General features: G+C 51.8%; 1 protein-coding gene across 19 annotated transcripts in view; it reads right to left on the bottom strand.

Annotated features, from left to right (window-relative positions):
• SMARCA4 (SWI/SNF related BAF chromatin remodeling complex subunit ATPase 4) overlaps window positions 1-17,916 on the bottom strand; it is a 100,305-nt gene that overhangs the window by 62,568 nt on the left and 19,821 nt on the right. For 11 of the 19 annotated variants that reach the window (XM_078360570.1, XM_078360571.1, XM_035285434.3 and 8 more), the window contains exons 2-11: window positions 15,616-15,868; window positions 14,738-14,870; window positions 13,574-13,984; window positions 13,156-13,254; window positions 12,247-12,505; window positions 11,042-11,168; window positions 9,030-9,203; window positions 7,564-7,737; window positions 6,200-6,367; window positions 6,037-6,087 (exon numbers count right to left, since the gene is read on the bottom strand). In XM_078360570.1, the coding sequence (XP_078216696.1) occupies window positions 6,037-6,087; window positions 6,200-6,367; window positions 7,564-7,737; window positions 9,030-9,203; window positions 11,042-11,168; window positions 12,247-12,505; window positions 13,156-13,254; window positions 13,574-13,984; window positions 14,738-14,870; window positions 15,616-15,837 (1,818 nt within the window). In that variant the 5' untranslated portion in view covers window positions 15,838-15,868. The remainder of the gene's footprint in view (window positions 1-6,036; window positions 6,088-6,199; window positions 6,368-7,563; window positions 7,738-9,029; window positions 9,204-11,041; window positions 11,169-12,246; window positions 12,506-13,155; window positions 13,255-13,573; window positions 13,985-14,737; window positions 14,871-15,615; window positions 15,869-17,916) is intronic. The other 8 variants (XM_078360572.1, XM_078360576.1, XM_078360579.1 and 5 more) reach the window with 2 other exon arrangements.

The raw sequence follows: 17,916 nt of genomic DNA, 5'->3' as shown, positions 1-17,916 counted from the left end.
AGTCATCCATGTGACACTGAGGTTGCGGGGCCTCCAGATCAAAGGTTTACAGAGGTCAGGGTGGCAACTGCCCACTCAACTCTATACACTCATCTCCATATACATACAAACGTGGCCAGTAATGGTGACAACGGGCAAACTGTATACACAGTAATTCAGTAAAAATATATAACCCTTGAATCCTAAGTGACACTTGTTTCTTTAAGGTAACTGTTTGTAATTTTCAAACAGTCCAGACAGTCACACAGTTGAAAATTCAAGCCGGGCTGGTCTCAAACTTATACTCTATTTGCAGGCTTCATGTGATCCACCTGCCTTGGCTTCCTAAAGTGTTGGGATTCCAGGCATGGGCTATGCCCAGCCCTTTTTTTTTTTTTTAACGAAAACTGAAAAGTGTAATGTGGGTGCTCCCCCTTCTCCTGTTCTCCAGCCTAAGTTTTTCTCTTCAGAGGCGCCCACTGGTAACCAATTCCTGGACGTCCTTGCAGATCAAGTCCATGGATAAGAAACAAGGACCTAGACATTTCTGCTTTCTCCCTGTTTTTTACACCTACGGCTATACTAATTCACGTTCTTCGGATCTTCATTTTTTTTTTATCCAACTTATACTCTATTTGTAGATTTCATCAGGGGTCCTCGTTCTTTTTTGTTAAAAAGCTAACTGGAATATTGCAAAAATAAGTTCCTTTTAGCAACAAATATGAAACTCCAATTGTTGAGATTCAGTGGATAAACATTTCCTCCTTCATTGATTCTTTTATATTTCCTAGAGAAAACTTCCAGAATGAGGACAAAGTTCTCGGTTTAAATTTTGGTTTTAGGCCGGCTGTGGTAGATCACACCTATAATCCCAGCACTTTGGGAGGCCGAGGCAGGTGGATCACGAGGTCAAGAGATCAAGACCATCCTGGTCAACAAGGTGAAACTGTGTCTCTACTAAAAATACAAAAATTAGCTGGGCATGGTGGTGCGCGCCTGTAGTCCCAGCTACTCGGGAGGCTGAGGCAGGAGAATTGCTTGAACCCAGGAGGCGGAGGTTGCGGTGAGCCCAGATCATGCCATTGCACTCCAGTCTGGGTAACAAGAGGGAAACTCCGTCTCAAAAAAAAAAAAATTTTTTTGGTTTTATCTTCCAGAAATGTATAACTACCTGCAAAACTGCTATACTCACTGTCAAAGCGATCCACACAGTGGAGGGTTATCAATCAGTCTCTACACGTTAAAAGGTCACTCTCAGAGCGGCCACCACGGAGAGTCACAGTAACCCCTTACCCCAACAATGGGCTGTGCAGGCTGCCTCAACTGGAGACTTTCAACTCTGCATTCTCTCTGGGATCACTGGGGGAAGCAGTCAAAGATGCTGATTGCGAAATGCTTCCCCCACACCCAAAACTCTGATTGAAGTGCTCTGGAGTAAGGCTTGGGCATCCTTGCTTTTATAAAATTTTTAATTTACTTTATATTTTTTGGAGATGCATCTCACTATATTACACAGGCTCGGTATACTGGTCATTCACAGGTGTAATCATAGTCTCAAAGCCCGGGCTCAAGTGATCCTCTTACCTCTGGCTCCCAAGCAGCTGAGAACACAAGTACACACCACCATTCCCAGGAAATTATTTTATTTTTTGTAGAGACGGAGTCTCCCTATGTTGCCCAGGCTGGCCTTGAATTCCTGGACTCTAGCAATCCTCCCACCTCAGCCTCCTGAGCAGCTGCTGCTACAGGCACATGACTTCATACCCCGCTACTACTTAGAAAAAGCTCCCTGGAGGATCACTTGAGCCCAGGATGTTGAGGCTGCTGTGAACCATGACCTCACCACTGGATTCCAGCCTGGGCAACAGAGAGAGAGAGAAAGACATCCTGCCTCAAATAATAGTAATAATAAAAATAGAGAGCTCCCCAGGTGACTAGAACATACAACAGAGGCTGAGTACCACTGGCTGAGAACAAGGAAAAGGCACCACCAGCAGCAAGTGCCAGTGCCTCTTATCAACACTAACAGGACGAGCAGACACAGCAGGACTGAGCACACGTTCCTGAGCTGCACTTTCCCACTTCATGACATTTTTCTTGAGTCCTCCAGATGGCTCTAGAACTGTGAGACAGAACTAGCTGGCAGGGACCCTGTCTGAAGTAATAATAACAAAAAGCTCCCCAGGCTGGAGTGCAGTAATACAAATGCAATGCACTGCAACCTGGACCTCCTGGGCTCAAGTGATCCTCCCGCCTCAGCCTTTCAAGTAGCTGGAACGACAGGTGTGTGCCACCAAGCCTAGCTATTTTTTGTAGAGATGAGGTTTCACTACATTGCTCAGGCTGGTTTCAAACTCCTGGGCTCAAGCAATCCACGCACCTCAGCACCCCAAACTGCTGGGATTACAGGTGTGAGCCACTACAGCTGGCCCCAAGTAACTTCTTTTTTTGAGACAGAATCTGTGTCTGTCACCCAGGCTGGAGTGCAGTGGCTATGAACCTGACTCACTGCAACCTCCACCTCCCAGGTTCAAGTGATTCTCCTGCCTCAGCGTCCCAAGTAGCTGGGAGTACAGGAGTGCATCACCATGCTCGGCTAATTTTATGTATCTTTAGTAGAGATGGGGTTTCACTATGTTGGCCAGGCTGGTCTTGAACTCTTGACCTCAGGTGATCCACCCTCCTTGGCCCCCCAAAGTGCTGCGATTACAGGCGTGAGCCACTGCATGTAGCCCAAAAAATTTCTGAACACAGTATTTGGAACACATACCCTGGGGTGGAGGAACTCTATAAACACTGGACTCTAGCTAGGAGGCTTCTGCATAGAGGTTCCCATTAGCACTGTGGAATGCACTTTCTATGTATTCTAGGATGGAGCAGATAAGTAACCCTATTGCTGCTAATGGAAATCAGGTTCCTGATTTTAGAATTATGGAAAGCGGGAAAGGATAAAATTAACCCTGTGCTGTTGGATTAGAATTGGGAGGTGTCAGTATAACCTCAAAATTATTATTATTATTATTATTTTTTGAGATAGGGTCTCACTGTCTTGACCAAACAGGAGTGCAATGGTGAGATAACAGCTCACTGCAGCCTCAAACTCTTGGACTCAAGTGATCCTCCCACCTCAGCCTCCCGAATAGCTGGGACCACAAGTGCATGCCACTACACCGAGCTAAACCAAAATTTTTAAAATTTTGGTTTTGTTTTTTTGAGACAGAGTTTCAATCCTGTTGCCCAGGCTGAAGTGCAATGGTGCAATCTCGGCTCACCACAACCTCCACCTCCCAGGTTCAAGCAAATTCTCCTGCCTCAGCCTCCCAAGTAGCTGGGATTACAGGCATGCACCACCACGCCCAGCTAATTTTTTATATTTTTACTAGAGATGGGGTTTCTCCATGTTGATTAGGCTGGTCTCGAACTCCCAACCTCAGGTGATCTGCCCGCCCTGGCCTCCCAAAGTGCTGGGATTACAGGCATGAGCCATTATGCCTGGTCTTTAAAATTTTTACAGAGACAAGGTTTTGCCATACTGTCTACACTGGTCTCAAACTCCTGGGCTCAAGTGATCTCCCACTTTGGCCTCCCAAAGTACTGGGAATACAGGCATGAGCCACCATGCTCAGACAAGAGTTTTATTATATACAGGAAATAATGCAGATACTCATCTATTTCCCAGATCTGGCTGCTGAGCGGGCCTAGAAGCAGTGATGGCCCATTAGCAGGGGGCACCCCCAAAGTCAGAACTTGGCATCTGAATATTAATCTGTAATAAAAGGATATATAGCTGGCACAGTGGCTCATCCCTGCAATCCTAGCACTTTGGGTGGCCAAGGCAGGCAGATCGCTTGAGCTCAGGAGTTCAAGACCAGCATAGGCAACATGCTGAAACCCTGTCTCTACAAAAAACACAGAAAACATAGCCAGGCGTGGTGGCATGTGCCTGTAGCCACAGCTATTCAGAAGGCTGAGGTGGGAGGATCACTTCAGTCCAGGAGGTTGAGGCTACGGTGAGCCATGATCACACCAGCCACACACTCCAGCCTAGGTGACACAAGGAGATCGTGTCTTGGAAGAAAAAAAAAAGGGCCGGTCATGGTGGCTTCTGCCTGTAATCCCAGTAATTTGGGAGGCCAAGGTGGACAGATCACAAGGTCAAGAGATAAGACCATCCTGGCTACCATGATGAAACCCCATCTCTACTAAAAATACAAAAACTAGCAGGGCATGGTGGCGCACACCTGTAATCCCAGCTAGAATCGCTTGAACCCAAAGGCAGAGGCTGCAGTGAGCCGAGATCATGCCACTGCACTCTAGCCTGGCAATGCAGCGAGACTCCGTCTCAAAAAAAAAAAACAAGGGAACCAGGACTCCCTGGAGAAAGGGCTAGCTCCAGGGGGCTCGGCAGGGAAAGCAGAAGCCAAGCCTGGTGAGGAAGGAAGTGGTGCAGGAATGGTGGGCACATGCCAAAAGCAAACAGGGGCCAATGTCAAGGAACAACTACTGGCTAAACCTAAATCACCAAAATAAACCATTTTAAAGGATTAGAATCCATTCATTCGACTAAACAAGAATCCATGAGTCTACACCAGGGGTTGGCAGATCATGGCCCACAGGTCAAACAGGAGTAAAGAGAAAGCTTTTCCTACTACAGAAAAACAAAGACATCAATGCAGAAGGAACGATGGAACTAAAAATCATTATCCTGAAACAAACACAGCAAAAACTGATACAGGAAAAAAATACTAAAAGGGGGATTAGCTCGAATTTTGAGGAGTTATAACATAGTTTCAAAGTCTCAAGTATCTCCCTACTTACTGCTTACAAAAGAAAGAAAACAGTAACTGGACAGTGGTGGATCTCTTGGCAGACACCGAGGGTTCAAAGTCAGCATCACCAATGACCTCGTTTATAAACCTATGCCGTGTTCTCCCGAAGTGATGCCCTGAAAGGGATCCAGGGCCATGGTAGAGGTCTGCCTGCCAGAGACACATAACCTGAATCTAATCACAAGGAACATTAGACAAACCACAATCGAGAGCCACTGGGTGACACAGCTGGCCTGAAGGCAAGCATAGTGGCTTACATCTGTAATCACAGCCTTTGGAAGACCAAGGTGGGAGAATCACTTGAGCCCAGGAGTTCGAGAACAGCCTGGGAAACATGGCGAGACCCCATGTATGCAAACCTCCCCTTCCCCTCTGCCACACACACAAGGAGTTATTTAAGATCGAAGCTGGCAGGGCACAGTGGCTCATGCCTGTAATCTCAGCACTTTTGGAGGCTGAGACAGACGGAACACGAGGTCAGGAGTTCGAGACCAGCCTGGCCAACAACGTGAAACCCTGTCTCTACTAAAAATACAAAAATCAGCCAGGCATGGTGGTGGATGCCTATAATCCCAGCTACTCGGGAGGCTGAAGCAGGAGAATTGCTTGCACTTGGGGGATGGAGGCTGCAGAGAGCCGAGATTTCGCCACTTCACTCTATCGTAGGCAAAACAGCGAAACTCCATCTCAAAAACAAAACAAAACAAAAAGCTGGGTGTGGTGGGGCATGCCTATAGTCCCAGCCGCTTGGAAGGGTAGGATCACTTGAGCCCAGGAGGTCGAGGCTGCAGTTAGCTACCTGTGAGCCACTGCAGTCCAGCCTGGGTGACAGAAAGACTCTGTCTCAAAGAAACAAAACAAAACACAAATATCAATTAAGATTAAAAAGAAAAAAAACACACACAAAACGTGAAAATGGAAACTCTGGGTAAAGAACACACAGGACATCTCTTGACGGTTCTTGCGCCTCTCCTGCAGGTTGGACATTACAGTCAAGTAAAACCTGAAAGATGAATAATGCATCAAATGCATAGCAAAAGGCCTTGGAGAAAACACAGCATGTGGGCTGGAGGGGCAGGTGGGGTGGGGGTCAGAGGACACGCTGGGATTCTCACCACCATCATATATCATCGCTCGTCATTTTAAAAGAATGCAGGTTTTAAAATTTGAAACAGACCAAAGCCTCGGGTCTGGGTTGGTACTTCCACAAGAAATCCTGCTTCCTCACCTCACCATCCGGCCCAATAGCAGGTGTCTGTCCTTCTGCATTTTCTGCCTTCTGGAAACAGAGAGACACGATCAGGCCCTGACCCGCCAGGTCGAGGCTACACAGGCGAAGATGGCCGCCCCCATCCCACTCTGCAGCAGGCGCCATGCCAGGCCCAGCACACCTTCTTTTTCTTTTTCTTCTTTTTCTCCTTGGCAACCTGGGCGGCCTTGTGCTGCCGCACCAGCTCTGTGAGGTTAGCCACGTACTCGTCTGTCTGCTGCAAGAGGTAGGCCAGGCGCTTGTCCTTCTTCTGGTCGATGAGCTTGCGGTACCCCTCCTCATCTTCAGCCTACAGAAGCGTGGGGGTTACGGCAATGTGGTGGTGCAAAATGCAGGTCTGTGAACACCCACAGCTGGCAAACCCTGAGGGGCACTGAAGTGCGTGGCTCACTCGGGTGCCGGGCCACCGGCCCTTCACACAGCAATCGACTCCCCATTCAGAAACCATATCCTGAAAACCTACCAAGGGCTAGGTTCCACAGACACCTGCTAGGCAGACAGTCCCACCAGGAGCCATTTACAGAGGCCATGAGTCAGTCCTATCCTCTCTGCCCATGAAACACACCCCAAATCCAAAGCCTTCTCTCCACCAAGTCCAAGGCACATCCCTCTCAATAACGCACACAGCAAGCCCCGAACTAAGAATACGTCAGATCCTGTCATCCCACGGCCAAAACCCTCCTGGGTAGGGCTCCCCTTAGTGATCGGAATTCAATCCAGAGTCCTCCCAATGGTCTGAAAGGTCCCACATGCCACCTGACCCTGTGAGTTCTGACCACTTCCTCCAACATGACGCTGTTCTGGGAGCCCAGGCTTACTGGCTGCCTGCCACCTCAGCCTTTGTTCCCCGCTGCCTGGGGCTCCACTCCTGGATCTCTGCGTTTGTGCATCAGGGCCACCCTTCGAGTCTCTGTTCCGAGGCCTTCGCTTACTACCCTGTCCCTCTCCATCATCCGCTTCACCCTCCTCACTTTAGCTGTCACCATCCACTACTCTGTTTCATTTGAGTATCTCCCCCTCAAGCACAAGCAGGAGCCCCAACAAGGACAAGAAAGTATCCTGCTCCCTTCTGTGTCCCCCACACACAGAGCAGTGCCTGTCCCAGAGCACCCTGTCAATATCTGTCCAACCAGTGACTCAGCCACAAATACTCAGAGATGTTTATCCTAGGAGTGGGGGAGCTGGATCGCACCACCTGTGGCTTTCACAGAACCAGGGGAGGGGGCACCACTTGCATTTTCCAGAGAAGGCAGAGGGGCTGGCTAAGTGGCCTGAGGTCACAGTCACTCTGATGGTCAGAGGGATCAGCAAAGATAAAAAGATCCGAGAGCAGGACTGACTCCCAAGCCCATGCCTGCTCTTTCCCTCTGTCCCACCTTTAACTCCAAGCTGTGAAATGCCTTGAGGTAACCCTGGGCAAGCAATCCCTGAAGCCCACAGCGCCAGGTACACGTGTAGAATGACACACATCAAGGTGGACCATACCATGAGCCTCCGCATGCGCTCCTTCTCGATACGCTCGTTCTCTTTCTTCTGCTCCCGCTCCGTGTTGGCATGGTAAGTGGCCACTGCCTTGGTGAGCTTCTGGATTTTGCCTGTGACCGATCTGTGATATTCCTTGAAATCCTTGGCATGCTGGAGAATACTATTGAGGTATTCCTGCAGGAACGCACGAAAGAGAAGGCTGACCACTCAGCAGCAAGGGGAACACGTCTCCCCACAGGGCTTGTTTAAAACCTAGAATATCACTTTGGGAGGCCGAGGCAGGCAGAATGCCTGAGGTCAGGAGTCTGAGACCAGTCCGGCCAACATGGTAAAACCTTGTCTCTACGAAAAATACAAAAATTAGCCAGGTGTGGTGGCAAGCAAATGTAATCCCAGGTACTCAAAGGCTGAGGCAGGAGAATCACTTGAACCAAGGCAAAGGTTGCAGTGGGCCAAAATCGCACCATTGCACCGTAATCCTAGCACTTTGAGAGGCCAAGGCAGATCAACCAATTGAAGTCAGGAGTTCAAAACCAGCCTGACCAACATGGTGAAAGCCCATCTCTACTACAAATACAAAAAAACGCTGCAGCGAGCCAAGACTGCACCACTGCCTTCAACCTGGGTAACAGAGCAATACTCCATCTCAAAAAAACCCAAAACATACAAATGTTAACACAGATTGCCGTGTTGATTTTCTAGATTATTTTACAGTATACGAGCAATAGATATTAATTGTTGAAAATCTTTACAAAATATATAAATGACCAAAATAAGCACAATCATGCCCAAATCCTTAACTGATTTTAGATTTCAAGACTTTCATCTCATCAATTCATCTTGTGAAACCCTGAGTCACATCAGTCCCTGCACTGTCCGGAACCCTCTGTGGCTCCCACTGCACTCGGAGTGAACGCAGCTCACAAGGCCCTGCATCGCCTGCCCATCATCTCCCTGCCCTCCCGTCCTCCAGCTCTCCCTGCTACTTAGTCTACTCTGGCTACATGCAGGTCCTCGCTTTCTATAAAAGACACAGGCATGTTCAAGCCCAGGGCCCTTGCACCTTTCCCTTTTCCCGAAAAGCTCTTTGCCCACACGTGTGCAGCTCCCTCCCTTGGGGCTCTGCCCAGATGTTACCTCCAAAAGAGAGAATTCCCCCAATATCATGTCTACAACAGCCCTTTCCTTTTCTCTATCCCGGCTTGACTTTTCTTTGCCCCCTATCACCTTCCAGATGTGCTAAGCATGGATTTGATCATTGTCTGTCTTCTCTCTACCATTGGGTTTTTTACACCAATACGCTCACAGTGCCCAGAATAGTTATGATGAGCAAAAGGAGAGGCAAGCAGCATGTTTAGGAACAAAGCGAACACAGCCCCAGGGCAACCGCTGGGACAAGCCAAGCAGCCAGGCAGCCAGGCAGCCAGGTGGGCGGGCTGCAGGGCCTTGGGGCCGCAGAGGCGTACCTGGTGCTTCTGCCGGCGCTTGCGCTCCTGCTCTATCTTCTGCTGCTTCTCCAGCTTCTCAGTGATGCGGGCCTCACGCAGGGACTGGCGCTTGCTGCGCTTGTAGGCCTTGGCATTGAGGGCCGTCTCGAGCGCCGTGTCCCTCCGCATGCACACCACCACTTCCTGGCGCAGCTGTAGGAGGGAAGAGGACAAGCTTGCTCTCCACATGGCTGTGCGGCACCCACAATGATGAACACACATGGTGACATCACACACTATATCGCTAAAGGAGCCTGGTAAGTGCCTTATACACCACCCAGTCCGTGTGTGCAGGGGACATCTAGTAGGTGGCCCAGCCAGGGTGAGCACAGGACAGAAGGTGATCATTTCTGGACACCTCTCAGACCTCCAGCTTGCCTCCCCTCCACCCCACACACAGCCTCTTAGGAGTCATTCAGAAGTACAGCACCCTTGGCTGGGCATGGTGGCTTAACATCAGTAATCCCAACACTTTGGAAGGCCAAGGTGGGAGGACTGCTTGAGCCCAGAAGTTTGAGATCAACCTGGACAATATGGAGAGACCTCGTCTCTACAAAAACAAAAAGAAAAATTAACCAGGTGGCCGGGAGCAGTGGCTCATGCCTATAATCCCAGCACTTTGGGAGGCAGAGGCAGGTGGACAGCTTGAGCTCAGGAGTTTGAGACAGGCCTGGGCAACATAACAAAACCCTGTCTCTGCTAAAAATACAAAAATCAGCCAGGCATGGTGGTACATGCCTGTAATCCCAGCTATGTGAGAAGCTGAGGGGGCAGAATCACTCCAACCCGGAAGGCAGAGGTTGCAGCGACCCAAGATCGCACCACTGCACTTCAGCCTCGGCGACAAAGTAAGACCCTCTCAGAAAAAAAAAAAAAGATCAGCCTGGCATGGTGCCCCACTCCTGTAGTCCCAGATACTTGGTGGCTGAAACAGAAAAATCACTTGAACCTTGGAGGAGAAACTGTAGTGAACTGAGAGTACCACTGCACTCCACCCTGGGTGGCAGAGTGAGACCCTGTTTCAAAACAAAAAAAAGAAAATTAGCCAGGTGTAATGGTGCATGCCTATCGGCCCAGCTACTCGGGAGGCTGAGGAGAGACAATGACCTGAGCCTGGGAGGTTGAGTGTGCAGTGAGATGTGATCTCTCCACTGCACTCCAACCTGAGCTAGAGTAAGACCCTATCTCAAAAAAGAAAAATGTATAGCACCCTCAAAAATGGACCCGTGCAGGGCCCGGCACAGTGGCTCATTCCTGTACTCCCACCACCACTTTGGGGGGCAGGCAGATCACTTGAGTTCAGGAATTTGAGAAAGGCCAGCCCACTGGTCACTCAGCAGCATACATCTGTTATTTTTGCAAACTCTTCCCCCTACACCACCTCCTACTCCAAGACAGGGCACAGTCAAACGGCTTCCTTCTCTTGAGTCAACCAGGGGCCAACATGGTAAAACTCCATCTCAACTCACGCCTGTACTCCCACCACTTTGGGGGGTCAAGTCAGGCAGATCACTTGAATTCAGGAGTGTTGACCAGCCTGAGCAACGTGGTTAAACTCCATCTCTACTAAAAATATAAAAATCAGCCGGGCATGGTGGCACACACTTGTAATCCTAGCTTCTTAGGAGACTGAGGCAGGAGAACTGCTTGATCCTGGGAGTTGGAGGCTGCAGTGAGTATCACTACACTCCAGCCTGGGCGACAGAGACTGTCTCAAAAAAAAAAAGAAAAGAAAAGAAAAAGAAAAAGACCCATGCGAGTCTCCGGGTTCAAGGAAGTAAGTGCTTTAGGGTAGTGAGGTCCACACCCCCACCACCGTGCAGGCCACAAGAGGAAGGCTGTGCAGTGAGTGAACGCTGATGGGTGGCCACAGCTGCTTTTCACAGCCCAGGTACATGTAATACTAGCAAGGCAAGCTGCGCTTGGAGCCTTAGCAGCAGTGCTGGTAACAAGGGCCCTTTTCCGAAAGCCGCAGCTGTGCCTGCACCCACCTGCCTCTGGAAGTTCAGCAGCCTGAGGGCCTTGAGCTCAATGGTCGCTTTGGTTCGCAAATCCCCGGCCAGGGAACCGGGAAGGTTTTCAAGTTCCTGAATTCGGTGTGCGATGCGAGCCTGCAGCCTGGGAGCAGGGACGAGAAGGAGCACAGGCAGTGAGAGGCTTGCCAGGGCACCTGGTTACAGCTGGGGCTGCAGGGGCCCGTCTCTCGAGGGGAAGCTGGCGCCGGTCACAAGGCAAGAGACGCCTCAAAAGAGGATGCTGGCCGCAGGGCAGAGCAGAGAGGGAGGCAATCCAGGGTACTCCTCAGGACTGGGGCTCCAGGGGCAGCAAACAAGATTCCTGATAGGGGCGGCCAGGCCCTGCATCAGGTGGGCCAGGGTTTCCACCCAGCCCTGGCATGATGAGACACGGGGTCGTGAGAACCTACTTCACCTGCGCACCTCAGTGCTCTCATCTCAAAACTCAGGAGACCCCTCGGAGTGACCTTACAGGCTTGGTCTGAAGGTCACGAAGGTTACATGGGAAGGTTATGCGGGAGGATCCTCTTAATCAGTCTTTCTGCACATACTGGAGCACCAACTGTATGCCAGGGACCATTTTGAGTGCAGGGCCACTAAACAAGATCAATAAGGCTGTTTGTTGCTCTCGAGGAACTCTCAGTCTTATTAGAAAAAGCAAGCCAATAAAGGGGATAAAAAATAAAATACCCACTGCAATTCCAGAGAGTGGCTGGAAGTGACAGAAAGGGCCTCTATGAAGAGGGAATGCCAGCAATGAGGCCTGAATGGGGAGAAGGAGCCATGCACAGCCTGTGCAAAGGTCCTGGGGCAGGAACAAGCCTAACTTGTTAAATAAATGAAAAGAAGAACAGAGAGAGTGGGGTGGGTGAGGAAAGACGCTGGGTAGGAGTGGACATTAAGGGAAAGCTTACTGGGCAGATAATTGGAGGCTACAGGCAGGTTTGAATCCAGGGAGTAGATCTGATGTTCATCAATCATAAAAAGAGAAATCAAACTGCTATGTGGGAAACAGACACAGCCAAGGTGGCAGCAGGGAGGTGAGGAAGGAGGTACAGGCCAAGTGGCAGTGGTGGGCACAGGGCACTATTTCCCAGGGTTGGGGAGGAAGTTGAGTGGCTTCCCTAGGGGTACATGGGGAAAGAAGGGAGTGACCTTGGGAAGTGGGGCCGCGCCCTCACCTGTACTCGCGTTCCTGCAGGATCTCCACGGGGTCGAGGCCCCGAGGCTTCTGGATAGGGGTGATGCGGCTCTGCTTCTGGTGGAGCGGCACCATGGGTGCAGGCTGGGCCGGCTGCCCGGGGGACTGGGTCTGGGGTGGCATCACAGGCGAGGCAGCAGGTGGGACAGCAGGGGGCGCAGGGGAAGGGCGGCCTGTTGGCTGAGGGGGGATCAGCTTCTGGGGGGTGCTCGTGGGGGCAGCAGCATTTGCCATGGGTCCTGGGAGGAAGCAAGACGCCAGGGTATCATGTTGCACTCTGGGGCCCATCCTGGGCCGGAAACAGAAAGCTGCTGGTTGCTCCAGGCCCCACACCACCCATCTCCCACCACTCACCCAGGGGTATCCCTCACGCCCGCCTTGGGCTCCACACTCCTCCAGATCTCAGCCTCACCCCTCACTCCCTCCACTGCGCCCAGTCCCACGCCCCCAAGGCTTTTTTGTTCTGTCTGTGGATCTACAGCAGCATTTCCTGTCACCTCCTCCTAGTGCCAGTTGAATCCAATGGAAGCAACTTGCCTTCAAAGCCCATTGCTAAACCTCAGGCTCCAAGAGGGCAGGTAATGAGTACCACTGGCTCTGAGCCCAATCAATGGGAGCCTGCAGTACTTACTGAGCAACTACACTGACAAGGCGCAGGGACTCAGGGAAGGCCACCAACCGTCAGAGGAGGGGATGAAACGAAAGCCTCTGGGCACTGACTGGGTACAGGGGAGACCCACGGATGGCCACAAGAAAAGTACAGGCTGCAGTTCGGCCTGACCACCCTCAGCCCTTTCTCTCTGCCGGGGCTCATCTCAAGGCCTATGTCACCCAAGCTTGTGACAGGGAGCCAGGGCATGGGTGCACCACCAGAGAGGAGGGAGCTCACCTTCAGGCCAGGGTTTGGGGGGCCCTCCAGGAGGCTGGCCCGGCATCCCAGGGGGCACACCTGAGGGTCCTGGTGGGGGCATGTTGGGCCCTCCCATACCTACACATAGGGAGAAACAAAAGAGAAAACAGTGCATCCCAGGTTTATGCCCACGCCCAGCCCTGGTGGGCAGCCCTGGCTCCAGGGGACACAGCAGATACCTATCAACAAGCTCCCCCAGGGGAAGGGGGAGCTAGGAAAGCAGCATGTAGCAGGACAGCTGCCACCCCCTGCACCCAAGCACCCAAAGTGCAGCACGGGCCCCATGCAATCCCAAAGCAGGGAAACCAGTTGGCAGCAGAGCCCAGGTCTGTCCACCCCACCACCACACCCCAGCATTCACTCTCAGACACCTGAGGGCCAGGACAGCCAGCCTTACCATGAGGCCTGCTATAATTTGGCGGTGCCGGGCCAGGACCTGGGCCGGGGCCGGGGCCGGGGCCAGGGCCAGGGCCGGGTCCTGTAGCGGACACCGAGGGTGGAGGTAGTGTTGGCATCTGCTGCTGCATCCCAGGCATCGGCCGCTTGCCCTGCACGGCCATCTGCAGGTGATCAGGGAGGGGCTGCCCCCTGGCCAGCATCTTGTAGGCCATGATCTGAGCTCTGAGCTGGTGCAGCTGGTTCTGGTTAAATGGGGTTGGGCCCCGGTTCTGCTGCCCCAAGGCCTGGGGGTCGGCACCATCCAGTGGGGCCCCTCCTGGGCCGGAAGACATCTGGGGACCTGAAGATGGGCCGCTGGCTGGAACTGGACTAGAGGCATGCTCAGAACCACCCAGGGGCGAGGGGTAACCTGCAGAGAAAGGCCAGCCCACTGGTCACTTGGCAGCATACATCTGTGATTTTTACAACCTCTCCCCCCTATACCAGCTCCTACTCTGAGACAGGGCACAGTCAAATGGCTTCCTTCTCTTTAGTCAACCAGGGGCGCCCGGAGGGCATGTGCTGGAGGCCCAGCACCTGCATGGTGGGTTTGGTTTCACCCACATCTCAGTAAAGGGCTGCTGGTTAATGCCAAGAACCTGAACACGAAATCTGGGCTCTCTCCTGGCCTCTGCCCGCACACAGACAGGGTACACATCCTCGGGCCCACCCCCAACACTTCCACTCCAGTGGAGCCCCTGAGCTTCCCACCCGATAACAGCAAGGGCTTGGCAAGTCACCTACCATATCACTTCTCAATTGCCCTCCTACAGAAAAGGCACCTACTGGACTCATTAAACAGAGCCGTAGGCCCAGGAATCTGTATTTCCAGTAAGCACCCAGGTGGCACAGGCTGCTGCTCTGCATAGCCCTCCTCTATCCCCCATGTTGTACATGGTCTGCCCCACAACCAGCATTTGCCCTTCTGGGGCTGCTCCAAGACAAGGTGGCCAGAACAGAGCACCAGCCACACCACGCCAGACAGCCCTCTATGGAGGGCCACCCACCCACTACATCAGCCTAGGCACTCCCTGAATCCATCTACGGGAACCCAGGGGAGGAAAATGATCTGAGGACTCTGGTGTATGGCAAACACAAGACAGGAAGGGATGCAATTGGGTACCTTGGGAGTGTTGGTCCATGGGGCTGGGCGGGGGCCCCATCCCAGCGTGGCCGCCTGACCGCATCCCCATTCCTTTCATCTGGTTGTAGCGCGGGTCGTCTGACATGCCCTTCTCATGCATGGACTCCATGGGCTGTGAGAGGGACAATGACAAGGCAGGGTCAACATGTGGAACAGGAGGTGGTGGCTCAGCTAAGCCACCTGACAACAGTGTGCATCTCCCCCATCCCCAGCATGACTAAGTGGCTTGGCTCTAAGATAGGTACACAAAATAATGTTGCCCAGTGAAGCGTGAGCACCTGAGAGTCTGGTCAAGCAATCCTCATCTTCTACCACCCAGGACCTCCTGTGGACCCTTAGATTAAAGCGGCTTCTCCGACTCACTGGCTGAAGGCCCCGCTCAGCCCCAGTGAGTGGTAAGGAGAGTGGCTGAGGGACACGCCTTGGAGCAAAGGGCATGAACTGCTCGGCTGTGTAAGCTGCACAGGTGAGCCCAACAGCCAGAAAGTGGGAGACGACGTGGCTAAAAGGCTTTTTAGGAATTTGGATGTTGTTCTTCATTACCAAAAGAAAACTTTGGAGTGCTATTCCCAAATTTACCATGCAGAAAGCAAGGGAGTGGGAAATGGTGGGGCAGGTACCCTTAGGGGCCAGGATGTGCTGCTCAGGCCCAGAACATGACCCAGCACAGGTTGAGGGTCTGACAAGCTGACCCCTCTGTTCAAGGCAGTGGGTCCTGGGGTGGGGGCTGAGCCAAAGCAGGCTACATCCAACAAGAAGGCTTCCCCCCTGGCCTCCAAGTAAGGGCCTTGGTCCAGAAGCTGCCTGCAGCCCTAGGGGGCAGGGGTCATAGGTGCAAGGGGCAGAGGGCTCCCTACCTTGTGCATCTGGTGCATGTTGTCCTGAGGGTACCCTCCAGGCCCCTGGGTGGGGATGGGGTGTCCTGCTGAGGGGGGCCCTGGGCTGGGCCCCATCATGCTGTGGGAAGAGCCGGGTGAGGGACCCGGGCTAGGGCCCAGCATGGCTCCAGGGGAAGGGCCAGGGCCTGGGGAAGGACCTGGCCGAGGAGTTCCGCCCAGGGGTGGGTCTGGTGTGGACATCTTCACGGGAGTAGCAGATAGTGACCTCCTGCTGGAATAAAGTCCCCGTCAGTCTGGGGGTCACTACCAAGGTCGAGGCAGCATAGGGATAGCAAGGGACAACCACGCAGTCACATCAGAATCTCCATCCAATAGGAAGCCAGCACCTTCCACCCCAACTGCCTAAACCTTTTGTCTATGACCTCTCAGAGGAAGTGCTACATCTCAGGCACACAAGATCAGACAGTCTATATTGACCTGAAACTGTCTCAAAAAAAAAGAAAAACTTTGTATTTTTTGTTTGTTTTGAGATGGAATTTCGCTCTTGTCCAGGCTGGAGAGCAATGGCGTGATCTCAGCTTACTGCAACCTCTGTCTCCCAGGTTCAAGCCATTCTCCAGCCTCAGCCTCCTGAGTAGCTGAGTAGCTGATTACAGGCACACGCCACCACGCCCAGCTAATTTTTGTATTTTTAGTAGTGACTGGGTTTTACCATGTAGATCAGACTGCTCTCCCAACCTCAGGTGATCCGCCCACCTCGGCCTCCCAAAGTGCTGGGATTAGAGGCACCATGCCCAGCCCAGACAAAGTTTTAATCACCAGGCTGGAGTGCAGTGGCACAATCTCGGCTCACTGCAATCTCCACCTCAGAGGTTCAAGAGTTCTCCTGCTTCAGCCTCCTCAGTAGCTGGGACTACAGGTATGCACCACCACACCCAGCTAATTTTTTCATGTTTTAGAGAGATGGGGTTTCACCACATTGGCCAGGCTAGTCTTGAACTCCTGACTTCATAATCTGCCCACCTCGGCCTCCCAAAGTGCTGGGATTACAGGCATGAGCCACCACACTCAGCTGCCTGGCTAATTTTTCTTAATTTTTTTCTTGTAAAGACAGAGGTATCTCCATGTGGCCCAGGATGGTCTCAAACTCTTGTTGATGCTGGCTCAAGGGATCCTCCAGCCTGGACTTCCCAAAGTGCTGGAATTACAGGTGTGAGATACCGCACTCTGTTGTAGAGATATAGTCTTAGACAAGAGATCAAAAACTCAAAATGACCTCATTCCACTTTCATGGCTAACAGCAGGAGAGAAGACCAGGAAACTCAGCAGAGAAGGAACCGTGGCTGGCACTCCAGCCAATCCTGAAAAGATGGACTCCGACATAAACAAACCTACATGTGTTACTGCGAGAAGATTCATCTGGAGGCAAAATGTGACCTGATTCTGCTCCGTGTCGATATTCACACATTCTGCCTCAGAAAAAGGACCTGTCTGGTTCTGAGATGCTACCCTCGCCTCTGCCATGTGACAACAGTCTGGACCTTGTGTTTATGTTACTAAGATGCTGATTCTGGAACCTGAAGCCTCTGATCCACAGGTGTGTCTGTAGGTAGGACGCACCTGCAGTTACCTCTACAGGTGGGAAGCCCAGTATCGTGGGCACAGCCAGGGCAAGGGGAGGCACTGGCTCCTGGACAGTTGTGATCCTGGGGGATCACAAGGTCAGAAGCCTTTCATCCCCACCATCCTCTCAGTGTTGCAATGAGGTAGAAAAAGGGACAACAGGACTGCCACGTACTTAACAGACCCTGTGATATTCAGGGACCTATAGCTACTTCCTCATCTGAAGGTCTTCATTCTAAGTCAAATAAGCTGAAACTGACAGCAAAATAAAGTCCAGCATGCCTATAATCCCAGCACTTCAGAAGGCCAAGGCAGGAGAATGGCCTGAAACAAGAAGTCCAAGATCAGCCTTGAAAAACCTCATCTCTACAAAAAATACAAAAATTAGCCACACTTGCATGCCTGTAGCCCCAGCTACTCAGAAGGCTGAGGTGAAAGAGTTACCTGAGCCCAAGAAGTTGAGGCTGCAGTAAACCATGACTATGCCACTGCACTCTAGCCTGAGCAGAAGAGCGAGACACTGTCTCAATGAAAAAAGAAAAAAACATCCAGGTCATTGAAGGCAAACCATCTTTTCCCTCTCTAAAGGTGGGCAAGCCAACCAGTGTACACTGGGAAGTGACTGAAATTAAAGCTCTCCTCATTGTACCTTTTTTTTTTTTTTGAGACAGAGTCTCTGCTCACTGCAACCTCCGC

Source organism: Callithrix jacchus, chromosome 22 (genome assembly GCF_049354715.1).
Source record: "Callithrix jacchus isolate 240 chromosome 22, calJac240_pri, whole genome shotgun sequence".
Lineage (NCBI taxonomy): Eukaryota > Metazoa > Chordata > Mammalia > Primates > Cebidae > Callithrix > Callithrix jacchus.
Note: the sequence above shows the minus strand (reverse complement) of the source record. Positions and strands in the feature narration are given on the sequence as shown.